This window comes from Gymnogyps californianus, chromosome 3 (genome assembly GCF_018139145.2).
Source record: "Gymnogyps californianus isolate 813 chromosome 3, ASM1813914v2, whole genome shotgun sequence".
Classification (NCBI taxonomy): domain Eukaryota; kingdom Metazoa; phylum Chordata; class Aves; order Accipitriformes; family Cathartidae; genus Gymnogyps; species Gymnogyps californianus.
In genome coordinates this window covers 25,455,140-25,471,983 of record NC_059473.1, presented here as the reverse complement: position 1 = coordinate 25,471,983, position 16,844 = coordinate 25,455,140, and the positions used below count along the sequence as shown (strand labels likewise).

At 41.5% G+C, this 16,844-nt stretch overlaps 1 protein-coding gene across 2 annotated transcripts in view; it reads left to right on the top strand.

The window, feature by feature from the left end:
- The first annotated feature begins 1,399 nt into the window (after positions 1 to 1,399).
- The window catches only part of PPP2R5A (protein phosphatase 2 regulatory subunit B'alpha), a 46,436-nt gene continuing 30,991 nt past the window's right edge, over positions 1,400 to 16,844 (top strand). The window contains exons 1-2 of one of the 2 annotated variants that reach the window (XM_050892953.1): positions 1,400 to 1,625; positions 1,717 to 1,954. In XM_050892953.1, the coding sequence (XP_050748910.1) occupies positions 1,804 to 1,954 (151 nt within the window). In that variant the 5' untranslated portion in view covers positions 1,400 to 1,625; positions 1,717 to 1,803. Of the gene's footprint in view, positions 1,955 to 16,844 lie in introns of both variants that reach the window. The other variant, XM_050892952.1, reaches the window with a different exon arrangement.

The following is a 16,844-nucleotide window of genomic DNA, read 5'->3' as shown; positions in this document are numbered from 1 at the left end:
GCTGCTAACGGCTTGCTGAAAGCATCAGGCGTGACTGCTGTTTTCCCAGCAGCTCTCGTACCGTCAGACAAGCCCCTGCCCTGCCTCGCAGCCCTCACCCCACAGGGGACACCGGAGCCGGGATCCCCGACTCGCTTAGCGCGCCCACAACCCGGCCTCAAGGGCGGAGGCATGCCCCGGGCCCCCCCGGGGGGGGGGGGAGGCCCTCAGCTGGGACAGCCGCCCTCTCTCCACAGACCTCCTCCTTCTTTTCGCCCCCCCCCAGCTCAAACCCAGGTGGGGCATGGCGCCCGCGGCGGGAAGAGGGCCCCGGGATCCCGGCTGCACCTCCTCCTCCCCCCCCGCCCCCGTCCCCCTGACGGCTCGTGTCTCCACAGAAGCGACAGCGAGCGGGCTTGGGCTCCGCAAGGAGAAAAGGCCTTCACCGCCCGCGACGGCTGCTGCGGCCTGGTGCGGCTCGGTAACGGGGCGCCGCCGCAGCGTCGCGCGCCCAACCTCCCCGCTCCACCGCTCGCCGCTTCCCTCTCCCGGGCCCGCGACCACCCCCCGGCGCGGATTGGCCGGGGCCCGCTCCACCCGCCATCGCCACCCCTTCCCCTTCCCTCGCATTGTACGTCAGCCAGGAAAACCCCGCCCAACCTCATCTTCCCGCCTCTCCTCTCGGTTGGAGAAGCCTGTTGTCAATCACGCCGTCCCTGGTGCGCGTCCCAGCTCCCGCGCCCTCCCCAAAGCCCTGCGCGGAGGAGGGGGTGGGGGGTGTTCCACGATCCTCTCTTTTCATTGGCTGCCCGGCGCCGTCAATCATCTAGCGCCGCCAGCAACGGCCGCTCCTCTCGCCCCTTCTTGCCCCTTTCGCGGTCGCCCCCGCTCCGCCCCTTTCCCCTCCTTCCTCCCCTCAACTCCACTCGCTCCGCCAAGTTGCGCGGCCGATCGCCCGCCGGCTCCGGGGCTCTGGCGGCGCGGCCGCGGCGGGCGGAGACACTCGTGGCGGCCCCCGGCGGAGCAGGAGGGGGCAGGATGACGGCGGAGGCGCGGGGAGCACCCGGCGGCGGCTGAAGGCGGAGAAGGGGCGTGTGGAAGCGAGCGGCTGGGGAGCGGGGAGTGGAAGCCGCCTCCCCGGCGAGCGCGGCCCAGGGGCGAGTCCGGCCGATGACAGCGGGCTCAGTGCGGGCTGGCGCAGGCGAGCCCGGCTGAGGGGGACGCGGAGCGAACAAGGCGGGAGCGGGGCAGCGGCGCCGCCGAGCCCGGCCCGCGGCGGCTCGCGTCGCGCCTGCCCTGAGGAGAGCGGGAGCTCAGTCCCCCTCCCCGCCGCGGGAAAGTTTGGCGCCCGCCCGCCCCGCCGGGCAAAGTTGTCGTTCGGTTTGTTTGTTTGTTTTTCCCTCTCCTCCTCCTTCCCCCCCCCCCCCCCCCCCTTCCGCTCCCCCGCCGGCCGCCGCTCTCCCCCGCCTCCCCGGCAGCCGGCTCCGCGCGGAGAGGAAACGGCGAGGGAAGCAGGAACTGAGGAGCGAGGCGGCAGCCCGGACCCAGGAGCCTCCCCAGCGCCCGGCAGCCAGCAGCCCGCGCCGGCACCGCCGCCGCCCCGCTCGCCGCTAGGACGCCAGCCCTCTCCTTCCCTCTTCCCGTCGGTGTGTGTGTGCGCGGGCGGGCGTGAGGGCAGGGAGGACTTGTTTTCGGTTTTGTGGTTTTTGGGTTTTTTTGCGTTTTTTTTTTTTTTAGCCCTTTTTTTGCCCGCCCGCTTCTCCCTCCGCTTTAATATATGCTTCTGGAGAGCGACGTCCCCCCGCGCCGCCTCACCGCCCAGCCATGTCGGCGGCCATCTCTGCCGCGGAGAAAGTGGATGGCTTCACACGGAAATCGGTGCGCAAGGCTCAGAGGCAGAAGCGCTCGCAGGGCTCCTCGCAGTTCCGCAGCCAGAGCAGCCAGGTGGAGCTCTCGCCGCTGCCCCAGCTCAAAGGTACCTGTCTGTCGTCCTTCCCCCCCTCCTCTCCTGCACACCCCAGCCCTCCGGCTACAGGTGCCGATGCTTTCGGCCGCCCGGGGCTGCCTCTTCTGACGCCGCTTGCCTGCTCCGCGCTGCCCTGTCGGCGCCTGTCCTGGCTCGTCCCCTTCCCCCGCACCCTCTGCCCTTTAGCCGTGTCCTCCTCCGTTCCCGGTGCTTTCCAGGTAGGGACCCTTGCAGGAGTAATTCTGTGTGCGGATGGGCTCGCTTCCTCTGCTCATGTAAACAAGTGTCGTACAGGTCGGTTCTCGTTTACTGCCCCGGGGACTGACTTCACTAACTCGCCACGCTTTTCTGGGTAATATAGGAGTAAGTGTTGGGAGGGCAGGTGTGCTTTTTGAGGGCTTACTGCAGAAAATGTAGATGGTAAGTTTAAGTTTAGGAGTGCAGGGAATTGAGCACTAAAACCTAGGAGCGAGTAGTGGCTCCTCCCACGGGGGGGTTTTGCAAAGAGGAACTCTCTGCCTGTGGCATAATATCCTGAGTTACCGGAGAGAGTTTGCGTTTGGCTTCTTGCTTCCTTCCCATCACTTTTGGACAGTGTTTGAATGACGTTTTGCCTGTCTGATTTTAATGATCAGAAGTTGCCTCAGAGACCTTCTCCTGCATAGTGCTGTATGCGAATGCTCACAAGTGAATGAAAATTGTAGATGCTGGCGTTGCCGACATTAAAATTGACAGTGACGGTTTTATCCGTTGTACTGGATCTAAAATCTGAAAAGACTCAGTTTGTTAGAGTTACAAAAATGAAATGAAAGTTAATTGCAACCTTTCATACCTTTGAACAGCAAAATAAATTTCTGTATATTACTTCTTTTAAATATATAGTTATTAGGCAGAGAAGATAGACTTGTTATTAAAGTATTTGACAGGGACCTGAAAAATAAGGGAGACATATTACCTTAACATGACCCAGCATATTAATTTTGCTTCCACTAGTGTTAAAGTCTTCAGGTTTTTGAAGCTGCATCATATGATGGTGGAAAAAATCTCTGATGATTTGCAGCAAATACCCAAAATCTGAATGAAATACAGAAAACTTAAAAAATATTCCTAGATATTAAGTAATTTTTTTTTCTGTTTGATTTTTATGGCTTTTACAGTCATGTCTGTAGTACCTCAAGACAATTTTTTTTTTCCTACTCCAGAGTGGCAGATGTACATGAACCATAAAACTGGCAGAAATGTTATTTAATGTAAATAAGCTTGGGCAGGAGAGTAACAAGAGGAGGGATTTTTTTTTTTTTTAGCATGTTTGTTGCAGCAGCTTTGGGTGTTACATTTAACAACAGCAGGGGTGTTCTTGCTGCTTGTTTTGGGCTTTCTTTTCTCTGTGAAGTTGTGTCCTGTGTCGGTATACTAGTTTGATATGAAGGATTTATAACCGCAATAATTTGTTTGAAATCAAGATTTAGTTTCTGCTATTCACATGCTGTTTAAACAGGATATTTTCCTCAGAGATCATTTTTATAAAACCACACTTGAGACCTTGTAAAAGCACTTGGTAAATATCGCACATAGGTGGCAGACTTCAGAAAGTTTGAGTCCTGATCCAGCAAACAGTTAAACATACATATTTTATGCAGGGAGTAATTCCAGCTTAAATCAGCAGAATGTCCAAGTTTACATTCTTTGCTGAGCTGGGACTTTTAATATTAAATTTTTAACTCTGTATGATTAAATCTTACGGTTTTGTGAGTGCGGTTTTACAACTTTTTACTTATAACACAGAGAAATTTTGCATGGCATCAGCAGCTCAGATGTTTGGAAATTTGAGGCAATAAACTAGCAGAGTAATTTCTTCAGTTATGGAGAGTTTTATAGTAGTTTGAATTGCCTTAAATTCTTAAAGGAAAATCACATCTGTCTTTATGCTTATGATTTAAATTTAAAGACTTGCTCTCTAAACCTGGTTCACAACATAAATTGTGGGCAAAATATACTTTTATGAGTTATAGTATCCCAACTAGCCAGTTAGCAGAAAGTCAGGCAGCACTCTTCTGTGTGTTTTCTCCCTTGGGTTTGTGATGTTAGATTTGTCCTGAACGTAGCTATGGACATAGGATGATTTCTCTCCATCTGCTTGAGGCTCCCTCTCTCCCTTCCTCTCTTGAACCTCCCCTGCCCCCCAAACCAAAAAAGCTTCTAGAAGGAAAGTGTTTGCTCTCTCTATAAATGTGTCGTTTGGCAAAACTTTTTGTTCTAATCACATACATCTTGAGAAGATGAAGCTTTGCTTTATTCTTTGAAGTTAATATGGAATTCAGTAGTAGTTGTGATGCTGCCAGTGTAGTATCATCTACGGAGTAGTAGCCAGCGTTCCCAGGGAGGGGTTGAAAAAGGAAAGTACGATCATTAACCTGATGCCTAAGGGTGCTCAGTATACACTTATGAAATTAGATTAAGACTTTTTGCTTTTCCAGATATCTTAACATAAATGGTTAAATCTGAGGTGTTTGATGCCTGTATTGGGAGAAAAGTAGTGTTTCGTAGATGAAAAAGCAGTTTGGTATTATGCTGCTGTAAAATATTTCGTCTTGTTTATAGTTACTGTCTTGTTTCATCACTTTTAAGAAAAAATATTTTAAAGTAAGTATAAACAGTATTCTAAAACTCCCCAATAGGTTTGTCAGACTGGCCTAAAATACTTGCATCTGTTTTACTGGAAGGAGAGATGTTCCAGAAGAAAAATAAAAATTACCCATCCACTTTAAAAAGTACCTTCCTAGGTAATTAGTGTTGTGGTTTTTTTCCTTTTATCTAGGGACTGTTTGTTTGCCACTGAAATGGCCAGATCAGATTGTGTAACGTGCTTTCATAGTTGTGTTGTTTGAAAGCCTGTAGACAGATAATCTTAAAAGTACGTATTTCTGGAGTTAATTGTACTGCTTGCTGTGTATTGCCAAAATTCCTTAATTTGGCTGCATGTTGTATCACTGCTAGGAGAAGAAATGTATCTGTAAATAGTAGGTAACGGTCCCAAATAGTAGGTACTCTTCACTTCAGAGGTTTTGTTGGGGGAGTGAGATTGAGAGTAGGGGCAGCAAGATTGTGTGTTGTCATTAACATTCAGCTTATTTTTGTGTGTGATGATATCTATCATTTTTAGATAAAAGCTCAGCAAAACCTGACATGTCAGGATACATAAAATAAATTAGTAATGTGTTCTTCAGTTATGTTAGCAGGTTTCCTATGTGTTTGTTATTCAGGAGAGTGTCCATTTTACTGTATTATTTAAAAGCTGAATAAGAAATACTGAAGACCCAGTGACTGTATTTAAAAGAAAAAGAAAAAAAAAAAACCAAAAACAAACACTTGTTAAACCTGTTAGAAGTTGAAATTGCTTTTTTTTTACCCCCCATCTCCTTTTCATTTTGTTACTTCATAGTTTACATAATACAAATCCTTTGAAAAATCTGCAGCCAAAGTAATGTGCTGGTTAACAGCAGGATTTTATCACTTCATGGACAATTCTGAGAGTGTTGAGTTTAAAGAAATCTGGCAAAGGAAGTGTTACTTTTAACGTCTTAGGAAGATGGTAATTTTGTCTCAATAGCAAGTCATTTTAAAAGACTGCAATAGCACATGCAGTTACCTTCATTTTTGAAAAAAAGAGATACAACTTGACCTTGGAACCTGACTCATTACAGTAAAAGTATGCGTACTTGTTTCTGTCATTTTTGGTTGAAAAAGCATGTAAAAATACAGGTGGAAAATGGTGAATAGAAAACACAACTCGTTCCTTTTATTTAGCACAGTTAATATGGTCTGTCAGGTTGTAAAGCAAATACACCTTTTTTCCTGTGTACCAAACATGTCAAGTGCAGCTGGAATGAATAAACATTTCCTGATGCCTTTCTGTGATCTTCTCAATAGTGAATATCCATTTGGGAAGATGCATGTCACCGCAGGCTTATTTCCTATATCATGCTTGGAGGACAAACATATGAAAAGAAATTCTTAGTATTCACTTTCAAATTAAACTGTCTCCCCACAGAGAAGACACTGGCCCTTACAGTAGAAGAACTGGAAGGCAGTCCAAAAATCTTTAAACTATAGGCTGGCGATAGTTATAACAATCTCTGTGGGGCTGAGAGTTACAGTGGTGAAGTATACTGGAATAAGACATTTTTAAGAAGACCTTCCAGTGTGTAGTTTCAACATGCAAATACAGGGTCTAAAATAGGTGTTGAAAATAGTATTTTCTTTACTTAAACCCTTGAGAGAGAGCTTGGATTTGACTGAAAACCAGGTGCTGTGTGCAAGCTAAGTGTTTGTGGAAATGTTATATGAAGGCCTAATAAGCTTGCTTATGGGTAAAATTTTAACGTTATTAAATCTATCAGGGTTGGGTCAAACCTTAAACTTTGAATGTTTTGAGTCATAGTGTGTGTGCTTCAGAGTGACAAAAATAAGTGGAGTTAGAAAACAGCTGAGAGGAATTCTCTTTTCGTATTAAGTTGCCTTTGCTCCCCAAAGGAAAATGTCCTTCAGAAATTTTAGAATGGTTTACTTTTACTACAGCCTTAATAAATATTCGTAAGTGAAATGACAGTTTTGTCTCAGATTTTTTTTTTTGTATCCCTCATGATTCATTGTTATTTCCTCTTCTGTAGTCCTCCATCCTTACCTTTTGTATTCAACATCCCTTGCAATTATGATCTTCTTGGGTGAATTCTTCCTTGAGAGATAATCTTTATTTCAGATGAAGAATGAGGATGTTCTGTGAGGAATTTAGGTTTAACTCGTATGTATAATCTCAGCCGGGCGCACTACTGAAGTAGTCAAAACTTCTGTTTAGTGAAGCTACAATCTTGAGAAATAGAGAATCTATAGTAGCTAAAGAAGCTTTAAGAATTTTTTTTAATATTCTAATGTAGTTCCATGAAAAATGGGCTGTTTAATTTTTTTTCTATATTAAGGAACTGTTCCTAGTTTATGGAGTGGAACATTTAGTCTTTAATTCTTAACAAATTGACCTTTTTCTATCCTTAGACTTGAATTTTTGGTCTTAGAATATACTTCCATCAAGAGCAACTCCTAAATATAGAGCCTATTGACAGTCTTCACATGAACTTTTCTATTTAAATCTTTCACATCTTCTGTGTGCCAGCTTAGTATCAGATTTCTTTTTCCATATTCGTTGCTTTCTAGTTTAGTCAGATATTAGTTTTGCAGGTGCTGAATTTAATGTTAGTTGCTGTAGGAAATACAAATGGAATTATTTATTGCTCCAGGCTATCTGATCACAAGAAGATTACTGCAATCCACAGATTTTTCTTTTTTTTTAATATCTATCTTAAAATCATTCAATGCTTTTGAAAAGTTGTCATACCAATAGTTCTGGACAGATTAATATTCTGTTTAAGCATAGAAGGGATATGTGTTGTGTTCTTATGAAAAAAGACACTTCCATTGGGAAGGGTATAAAATTCAGCTTCTATGCCATTGTAGTCCTAACTCCTGTTTTAATCTAGCAGGCTAAAATTATATTTGTAGTCTCATAACAGTGTGTGGATTTTGAAGGTTGGAACCACAGCCTAACTAGATGAATAGGTAGTAAGTAAATAATGTCTGTTGTATAAGACTCCCTTGGCAAAATGCTCTACTAGAAACTGGACCGACAGTGACAGCTTTTTTAATGCCTGAATCATTGATTTTTTTTTTTTTTTTATCAGAGGCTCACTGAACTAGTTTCTGATAAGTTTTGCTGAGTTCATGGCCAATGAAGTATGTCATCTACAAGATGCCTATTTCATAGTGTACTTTTAACTTAGCGGCAGAGCTCATCATAGTTAAGGTCGCCTACAATTTTCCTTCACAAGACCTTATTCTCAGCTGCTTACAGCATTGCTAAACTGTTTGGACTGAAGTTTTCCATGCCAAGTATGGACAGTTTTATTTGGAACTGTTCCTCAGGCTAATTTTCTTAGTTTCAGCAAAAACAGTTCAAACTGCTTCTAAGACTAGAGTAAAAATAAATTGTATAGTGTCAATATTAAAAACAAAACAAAACAAACTGTCTTGAGGTTTAATGTTTGCTGTACTTTGGAGCTTAGCGCATAGATCTTAATGAAAATTGACCTAATTTGATCCAAATTCTAAGACATGCTCAGCAGCTGTTGTGCTCAGTAGCCAGACTGATGATTCAGTATCTACTATGCTATTCTGTATAGATACTTCAGGATCTACCATGCTACTCTCATCTACTGTGCTCTGTGAGGCTACTATGCATGGCTCTTCTTTGGTTTTCTTGTCTGTGGTACTGCTAGGCATGGCAACTAAGTGTATGGAAAACTTGTGTTTTTCTACAAGCAAGAACCCAGAAGTGTATTACAGGTGAGGGGATAGTGTAGAAGTGGTGGGCTGATTAGAGAAGCTTAAGTGGGAAGAGAGGGCAGAAGCTAGCTCCTCTTCAGTAGCTGCAGTAAGCTCAGTATTTAGAGTCTCAACACTCCTGTTGGCTGTGAAACTTTCTGGAAATGTTTCTTATCATAGTCTCTTCTATTTTTTTCATAGTTTTTCATTGCAACCATGGTTTTTGAACTTCCCATGATCTCCCTGAAACTTCATGGGCTTAGGGTTTTTGTTCTGTACATCAGGAATTGATTGCGGATGAGTTGGCTCATCAAATGAGAGTCTTTACTTGAGAGTTTAAAAATGAGAACATGACCACAGTGACCATGATTAAGGCATGAAATTCACTTTCAATCATTGCATTTAGTAGTACTGCTTCTGGCTACTGTATGTTTGGGGGGCGGGGTGTGGGAAGTGAAGCTGAGAGGCTGGTGAAATGTGGATGCAGGATACTAGGCCTTAGTATTTTAAAAGTATGGAGGCTATGGGAAGAGACAGCAGTCTGATCAGAATTGTAGGTGACCTGTAGCCTGCTGAAGTAGTAGCATGTATTGCTGCTATGAATATGGTGAAGGGAAAAGGCTATGGATTTTTTTTTTTTTTTTTAATTGTGCTGTTGCATTGCCCGGCTACCATTGGGAAAAGGATTTCTATCTGGTTCTCATCTCTAGTTTCCTCTCTTTGCCATTGTTTCTCACTATCTTACCAAGCAAAGCATTGGTGAAATTGGCAGGTTTTGTCAGCTTCATTGATATGATAGGGCTCAGAAGAGAAACGCGAATTTTGCTGTGGAGCTGGGAGGTCAAGGTGCAAGTAACAAAAATTATATTTGCATGTGTATATTCAAGAATAGTGCTGCAAAAGGAAGGTGTTCTCGTTCTCATAAGTGATTTTTAAACTCTTGAGAATTAAAGGCATTAAAGCTACTCCCTACCATAACAGGAAAACTTTCAATATGTTATACAAGTTTACTTTTTCAAAGTACTGATTAAAAGTTTATATCTGAGACTATCACACACTTGAAGAGTTGACAAGCTGTGGATAACAGAGGTGAAAGCAGCATGGTAGGTTTTCTCAGAAAAACTGAAAGAGGAGGTGGGGTGAACGAGTTTAGAGAAGGACAGTATAGAATGGGCCAGGAAGGCTAATATGAAGAAGAGCAGGAATAAAAAGTCACAGCAATTTGCCTGAATATGAAGGGGGAAGCAGCTTTATTTCTGCTATTGCTGTATTTGAGAATTATCAGGGTGCATCACTACATAAACAAGTGAACTTTTAGAAGTGGTTTAATAGGTTACTTTGTTTCTGTAGATGGTTGGTCCTTTAAAAAAATAAAAGCACAGCTTTTATTTTATTAACGTCTTCCCAAGTAAAATTCTATGGGAAAGTGTAGGGGAATAAAATGGGTTTTTAAAAAAAAAAAAGTTCCAATTTGGTGTAATTGGGTAAAGCTTTTGAAAAGTGTATGATGTTTTTCATTAAAAATTCTACGCTTACTTAAAATATGGCATATGTGTAAGACTGAAGTCTTGTTAAGCGGCATACATTTTGGTTCTACATGTATGTAACTGCAACAAATGATGAGAATTGAACTTAGGTTTTGAATTATACATGTGAAATAAATTTGTGCATTTCAGCATTGCTGGATTCTGTAGGAAAACAGTCATTATTATTTTGAGATGAAAAATTAAGATGCAAATGTCAGAACCCCCTAGAGAGGCATAGGCTGGGTCCCACAGTACAGTCAGGAAGGACAAGGTTTGGTAACTTATATTCTGTGTATTTTTCCTTAAGAGTAGGAAGCAGGAGCAAAATAAACTCAGTACATCAAAATGGTGTAAATTGAGTTTAAAAATAGCCAAGAGATTTTGCCAAATGGGAATATACTTCAGTGTAGGATCCCTCATTACTGAACACTTGCTGTTTACAGTTTTTGATAGAACACAACTGTTAGAGTATGGTTAAAATTGATGAAAAAAGTAGCTCAACCTTTTATATATGAGGCTAAATGCTTAACTGAAGTGAAGTGGGTAAAGAGATCCTGCAAGTGCTTGAATATTCATCTGCTCAGGATGACCTATTCCCATTGAGGTCAGTGGGAGTTGGGTCACTGAGTGGAGCAGAACAAGGATTTCACCTGTGTTTCCAGTCTAATTTAATCTTAGTTCTTCCTACTGTAACGCCATTATAAAGTATCTCTATCTTATTTGTCTGAGAAAACTTCGAAAATTAAGAAACACTGGTTTAGCCAATTCGTAAAGTATATATTTATCCAAGGAATTAATCCAATACCTGTAACTTCCACCCGGATTTACACAGGGATTCAAGGGAGGAGGAGGTTTTTCTTTGGCTTTTGAAAAGCAAGATTGCATGTTTCCTCTGGCACAGATTTCCTGTTCAATTACTCCCCTATACATCCCCTTCACACATTTAAAATAGTTAAGTGCTAAATTAAGTGCAAAATGAGTTTCTGTACTTCCGTGAAGTAATGTTTAACAGCTACCCCTTGGTTTCAAATGAAAGGTATTTTTATATTGCACTCAGCGCTAATTTTGCCATGTGAAAACAACATGAGTGTTTCTTCAGTTTCTGGGAAAATACAAACAAACTTGATTTGTAATGTTGACTTGCATTTTCTAGTGTGATGTCAAACTGGAGCAACTTCAGCATCTTATTCAAATTAATTTTATACTTGGATAAGGTGAGGAAATGATTGGGGAAGAATATAAGTTAATAGATTTAAAAAAAAAAATATACCACACCAGATCCACTCATGGCATACTTCATTATCAACGCTAATTATAAAATACCATAATTTCAGTCAGACAGGAGTTTTGCAGTTGACTTAATAAAAAGGGAACTTACTCAAATTGTAAATACAGTTTCTGTCCTTTCAAGCTTAAAAAGTGCAAATCAATTTGTTTTCGTCTTCTAGTCAAGCAAAGTGTTTATGTTCCTGTGAATAGAGAATGTTTTTAATACAGTACTGTATAATGGGTATTGAGCTTAAGTTTTTACTGAGTCTGTGTGGCACACAACTTTGTCACCTGCTTTTCAGCTGTTTTTATCCCCTGGTAATGTACGTACAGAGTACTACAGCTGTTGGGGGCTAAAACAGGGAGCGGAGCTGTTCAGATTATTCTTTTAATTCTTGGCAGGGTAGATGTGAAACAGTTCCTTGAGTCCACCTTGTCATAACCTGAAGGGTTGTTTCACGTTTTCAAAATTACATGTGAAAATCCAAAATCGTATTGAACCCTTACACTTCAATAAATAGTATTTCTTTAAGGGCAAATGCTTGTGTTTGGGGAAAAGTATAATTAATGGTTCGTGTGTCAGGAACAAGCAGCACCGTACCGATTGTCCCTTCTCATCTTTTTGACTCGACAGTCTCAGAAACTTGGTCTGTAGTCTCTTTCCATTTCTGTAGAGTCTCTTGGGTCTTGCTGGTGGGTAATTTTTCTGGCACATGAGTGAGTTACCAGGAGTAACAAGTAGTTGTGTGCCAGCCTCTCTGTGGGTGCTTTCAGCTTGTGGCTAATACAGTATAACCTGAGTTAGACTTTAAAGAGCAGACCTGTTTATATACCCAGGACTTTACCTTGACCTTTATTTGCCCTCTTGTCAGGAGGACTTCTTGAAAGCATGTATGTTTTACCATAACAAAAACCTTTGTTGCATTTCAATATAACAGAAGCTATTTAGGAGTTGTATTTTCTGTTTTGGGAAAGCAGTTTTAATTCTCAGGCCTTTGTATCAACTTTTGTAATTTTAAGTTAAAGGTTGCCATCTATCCCATATTCACATCTTCCGAGAAACAGTTTCCCATTCCAGAAATCAATTACTCTCCCCTCTTTCCCAATTTAATGACCTGGCTGTGCATGTTAATTCTGTGATAGGATTTATCACCCTTAAATTTAGCACTATCTTCCTTGAAGAGGCAGGGTTCCTATTTTAAGTTATTTTAAGATCACTATTACTTAATAATCATGAGCTGTTACACCTCGTCAAGCCAGTGAAACCATTATTTGGGCTAATGTCTTGCATGCAGGAGAGAATGCTAAGCTCTCAGAGACTCTGGTTATATTCCAGATGGGCCCATCCTGGCATATGATCCATCATTAAAACTGCTTGATGGTTTTTAAATGAAGACAGCAAATACAGTAGCAGGGTATGCCAAAAACATGAATGAATGCATTGGGGAACATAATAGTTGGCTTACTGGTGGAAGAAAGCTTGTTTCAAATACAAGAGGAGCAGCATAATTGTTTTTTGAAAACATACACTTCAGCTGTGTAAGAAGTGAAACTTCTTTGCCTCTTATAATAAATACAGTATCACTCTGAACAAAACTTGCATATGGTTAACCATACGCAAATAGCTCAACTTCTCAGTACTTTCAAAAGCAGCATTGATTCAACTGTGTCAGGTCATTGGACAATATTTTTTTTTCTGCTTTTGTTTTTTTGTTGCATAGAGCTGAATTTCAGTTAGATTCTGAACTGGTGGTGTGCTCTTGAGGAAACCTTTGTATTGTTCAAGTTGTACATTTTGTTAAGGACGACTTCAGGGTGTTTTATGTTCCCGTTCCAGTGGTTGGTATGTTTGGCGAGTTGTTTGTTTGTTTAAGGAATCAATGGTGCTTTAATTCTCCTTTTTGAGAAAGTGTGGTAGAAATGAGGTGAATTGTGGCAGACCTGGTTACTAGAGTCTTACTATTTAACTTTTTGAGGACCAAGAGAATAATTTCTATTACTTTTTGCATCTGACTGCATGTTGTGTTGTGTAATTAGACAGTAGGAAATAGGGCTGTTAAAGTACTTCAGCAAGGTACTTTCTTACTGTCTGAAGTGTCTTGGTTGACTGAAATCTTCGTTAAAATCAAGGGCTTTAATGTGGTAGTAGCTGGAGACTCTTAACTATGTGAGATTATAAGAAAGCTTGGAGGGTGGTAGAAACAATCTAGATAAGACACTTGCAGTTTACTTACACTACAAGGAGTCATGTCACAGAATTTGTGACAGCAGCATAGGCTTTTCAGATTTTCTGGACTGATTTGTTGAGGTCAACTGCTGGCCATGTGGAGTGGCAGATGAGACTATCTGAACAAGCAGTATCTGTTATTGGATGGAAGATAGCTTTCCAGGAGTACTTTTAGCAAATGACTTTAAAATTATCTATAGCCTAGACTTTGTAACTAAATTTGTAAACCACAGTGCTGTGTGTAAATAAAAGTCATTGTTGATTGCTATACTCATCGAGTTTTACTTCTACTGTATGATTTTTTTTCCTTCTTTTTTTCTGTTTTTTTCTGTTTGTTTTTTCTTTTCTGTTTTGTTCTTTTTCTTCCCTGGCACGTATCACAGACTTAAATCCAGAATATTCTAATGAGCAACATTTCTGATTTCTTAGCTATTCCAAAAGAAAATGGAGATTTACATGGATGGTGGTATGATTTTTAACAGGTTGGTTGTTTTTGGCAGTTTTAATTTGACTTTGCACAACTGATTGCAGAAAGGTGTATGTTAACTTGGATAAAACGTGCTATAGGGATAGTTGAGCAAGTAGGGTGTCACAGAGTATTTTTGAAGTATTGTTCATGCGGATCTCTTAGCGCAAGTCCTGCCTGATGACCATCTGCAGAATAGTCTACCTATAAGTGGAAGTACAGCAGAAGCTCAGCTCATTACCTTGATTGCTCCTTTGCAGTCCTTTTGATTTCTGAAATGAAGAGGTTAAGTGTTAGTATGAGCACACGAGTCCTAAACAGGATTGACCAATGTGCCTTCTGTACCTTTAATTCTGTGCCAAGTCTTTGTTTTGGTTACCTTCTATATGTAGTATGAATTTTCTTGTAGCATAATGTTTGAGAATACCATTCTACTTTGTTGTCTTCCAAACCTCCTTCTCTAGTGAACAAACCTACTACTGTATAGGGAGCTGGTTAACTTTTAAGATATATAATGTTGTTCTATCAGACTCCCTTATCTGACCTGGAAAGTCAGAGCTCTGTTTACTGAAAACATGCAGAGGAACTTAGCCCCTTCCAGAGTTCCAGCAACAGCTGTAGACTTTGGGGTAACAGGTGATTTGAAAATACATACTGTTGAATTCTGAATGGAGGGGGCGGGGGGAAAACCTAGAACCCTAGTCTATTAAGAAATGGTACTTATTCCTTAGAGTGGCAAAGTTTTTCGATATGGAGAACCTGAACGTACCAATGACAAGATTCCTTGGATACCTAAGGTGCTGCACGAGTGCTCATCTGAGTAGCGCCACCAGTTTCAGTTGGGCTGTTGAGCTATCAAAAGCTGGAATTGTGGGAACTTCTCTTATGGGTGTATGGAGTTACTGGAGAATGTTATAGACTACCAGTATAGCCAAGTATACGGTGAGATTTTATACGGGGGCCACACTTTTCTTTAAGAAGGAGCTTAAAGTGATTTTCAAAAAAACCCCAACCAAACAAAAAACCAAAATGTATTATTCAAAAAAGTAGTTAACTTAATGTGCAGATAGGATTTTTCAGTTATCTTATACCTCTATAGTTGGATGATACGGTTCCAAAGGATATGGTGAACAAACTTAACAGGTCGCTGCAGCTGAAAGGAGTTTCTGCTCCCATCACTAATCTTGTGCCAGAGCTGATGCACATCAGGCCCCTCCAGAAGCCATTTAACCTCACTAATATGGCCATGTTATTGAGTTAAAACAGCTCACAGAAGAGTCTGACAAGTTCCAGAGCCAGTGTTGAGGGATGGATGTGACTGGGAACAGAGGAGGGGAAGGGAGGAATAAAGGGCAAGAGGGTAGCAGGGAGAGAGACGTCTCTCCTTGTCATTGCCAGCCAACTATTTTGCTGCATGTCAAGCTGCAGATGTAGACTTCTAAGAACCCGGAAACATACTCTGTCCCCTGTTGTAACATCAGTTGCATCAAAACTCCATTTCTTAACGATGCTTTACTATGCCTGTAACGTAAACACTGGCACCCAGATGCTGCGAGAGATGACAACAATAATGCACACAAGAACTCCCCAGGACAAAAATAAATCTTAAATTTAGGTTGAACAGGTCTCCCTATGCTTGACTGATGTAGGCTACGGCAGAGTTTACCAGACTAACCCCTTTCCAGACTAATGGTATCTCTGAAAAGTGCAGGCTGTACAACAGTGTTGATAATTTACTGATGTGAAGAAATAAATAAAAAAGCAAACAGAACCAAATACTTGATGTCTCATAGTATATGTGCTCCTCTCTCCATGTCAGTGTTAGGGCTTCATTCTGCTCTGGCAGATCCCTCCACCACTGAGTACAGCTGCACGTAGCACAGCAAATGTAACCTGACAACAGAGACTGAATGCTGAACTTCACACTGTGGAATATGACATAACTATGGCACAGTCCTTGTCATGTATCAATCCTTGTCTGTATTTCAGTTTCAGGGAATTATGTAGAAGTGTAGGATTGCCCACCAAGTTCAGTTTACTGTAAGGAGAGATGCAGCACTTTATTCCATAATATCATTGTCCTCTAAGTGTTTGAAAGGGCTGTGTATGAACTGCTTTAAGAGGCTGTCAGAGGAAAACTTCGTGGTGGTTTCTCTGATTTCTGCATCTTCCTGGGGTAGCTTTTTCAGGAAAAAGTAGAAATATTTAATTAGAGATACCAAAAAAAAAAAAATTGGAAACTTGTTGCACGTGTTTGAGAGGCTTTATTTTCTATTGGCAGGGAAAGTAAGTTTTTTGAACTTCCAATTTGTGTAGTTGAGAGAGGAGTTTTTGTGGACTTAGATGCTGGTTCCGGCTACTGAAGCAAGGATTATATTAGGTTCTGTGGCTTTGTACAGAAGATCTTGGGTAAACAATTCTGTTAAGAAAGGAGAAGTTTGTATGTTCTCCTTCCAGGAGAAAGGCCTGTAAACGTATAAGATAAATATACTGTGGGAAGACGTCATTGTAGTCCCCTGGCTAGTGATATGGTGGTGTTTGTCTCTCCAGTTATATACTAGTGAGGTAGCTCTGTGATTGTGAACTCTTTCCCTATCTATATTTTGTTTGGGCCCTCCCTGAAAAAATTCATCTTTTAACTCAATATTCCATGCTTAGACTTGGATTGATGACCTTAAAAATTTGAAAGCATTCGATTTAGAGACAAATCTGTACAATTATGCAGTTTTAATGTTTAATAACTTCTGCTCAGGAGGAACTTCCAAGTCAACTTGTCTGTAACTTTTTATCCTTTGATATTGTGGCTACTGTCTGTAATGATCAGGTTTTTGTAAATAGTAGAAACAGTCTGTCGAGAATTTCAGTATTATGAAGTGCAACAATCAAATGAACTATTCTAATCAGTTACAAATGTTTTACCATCTATTGTGGAAATGACCAGAGGCAATGAATATCCTTAGAAAGAGTCATGGTTAAAGTGGATCATAATTTACAATAATTCTTTTGGTGTTGAATGGCAATTTTTGTCTGTAGGATTTC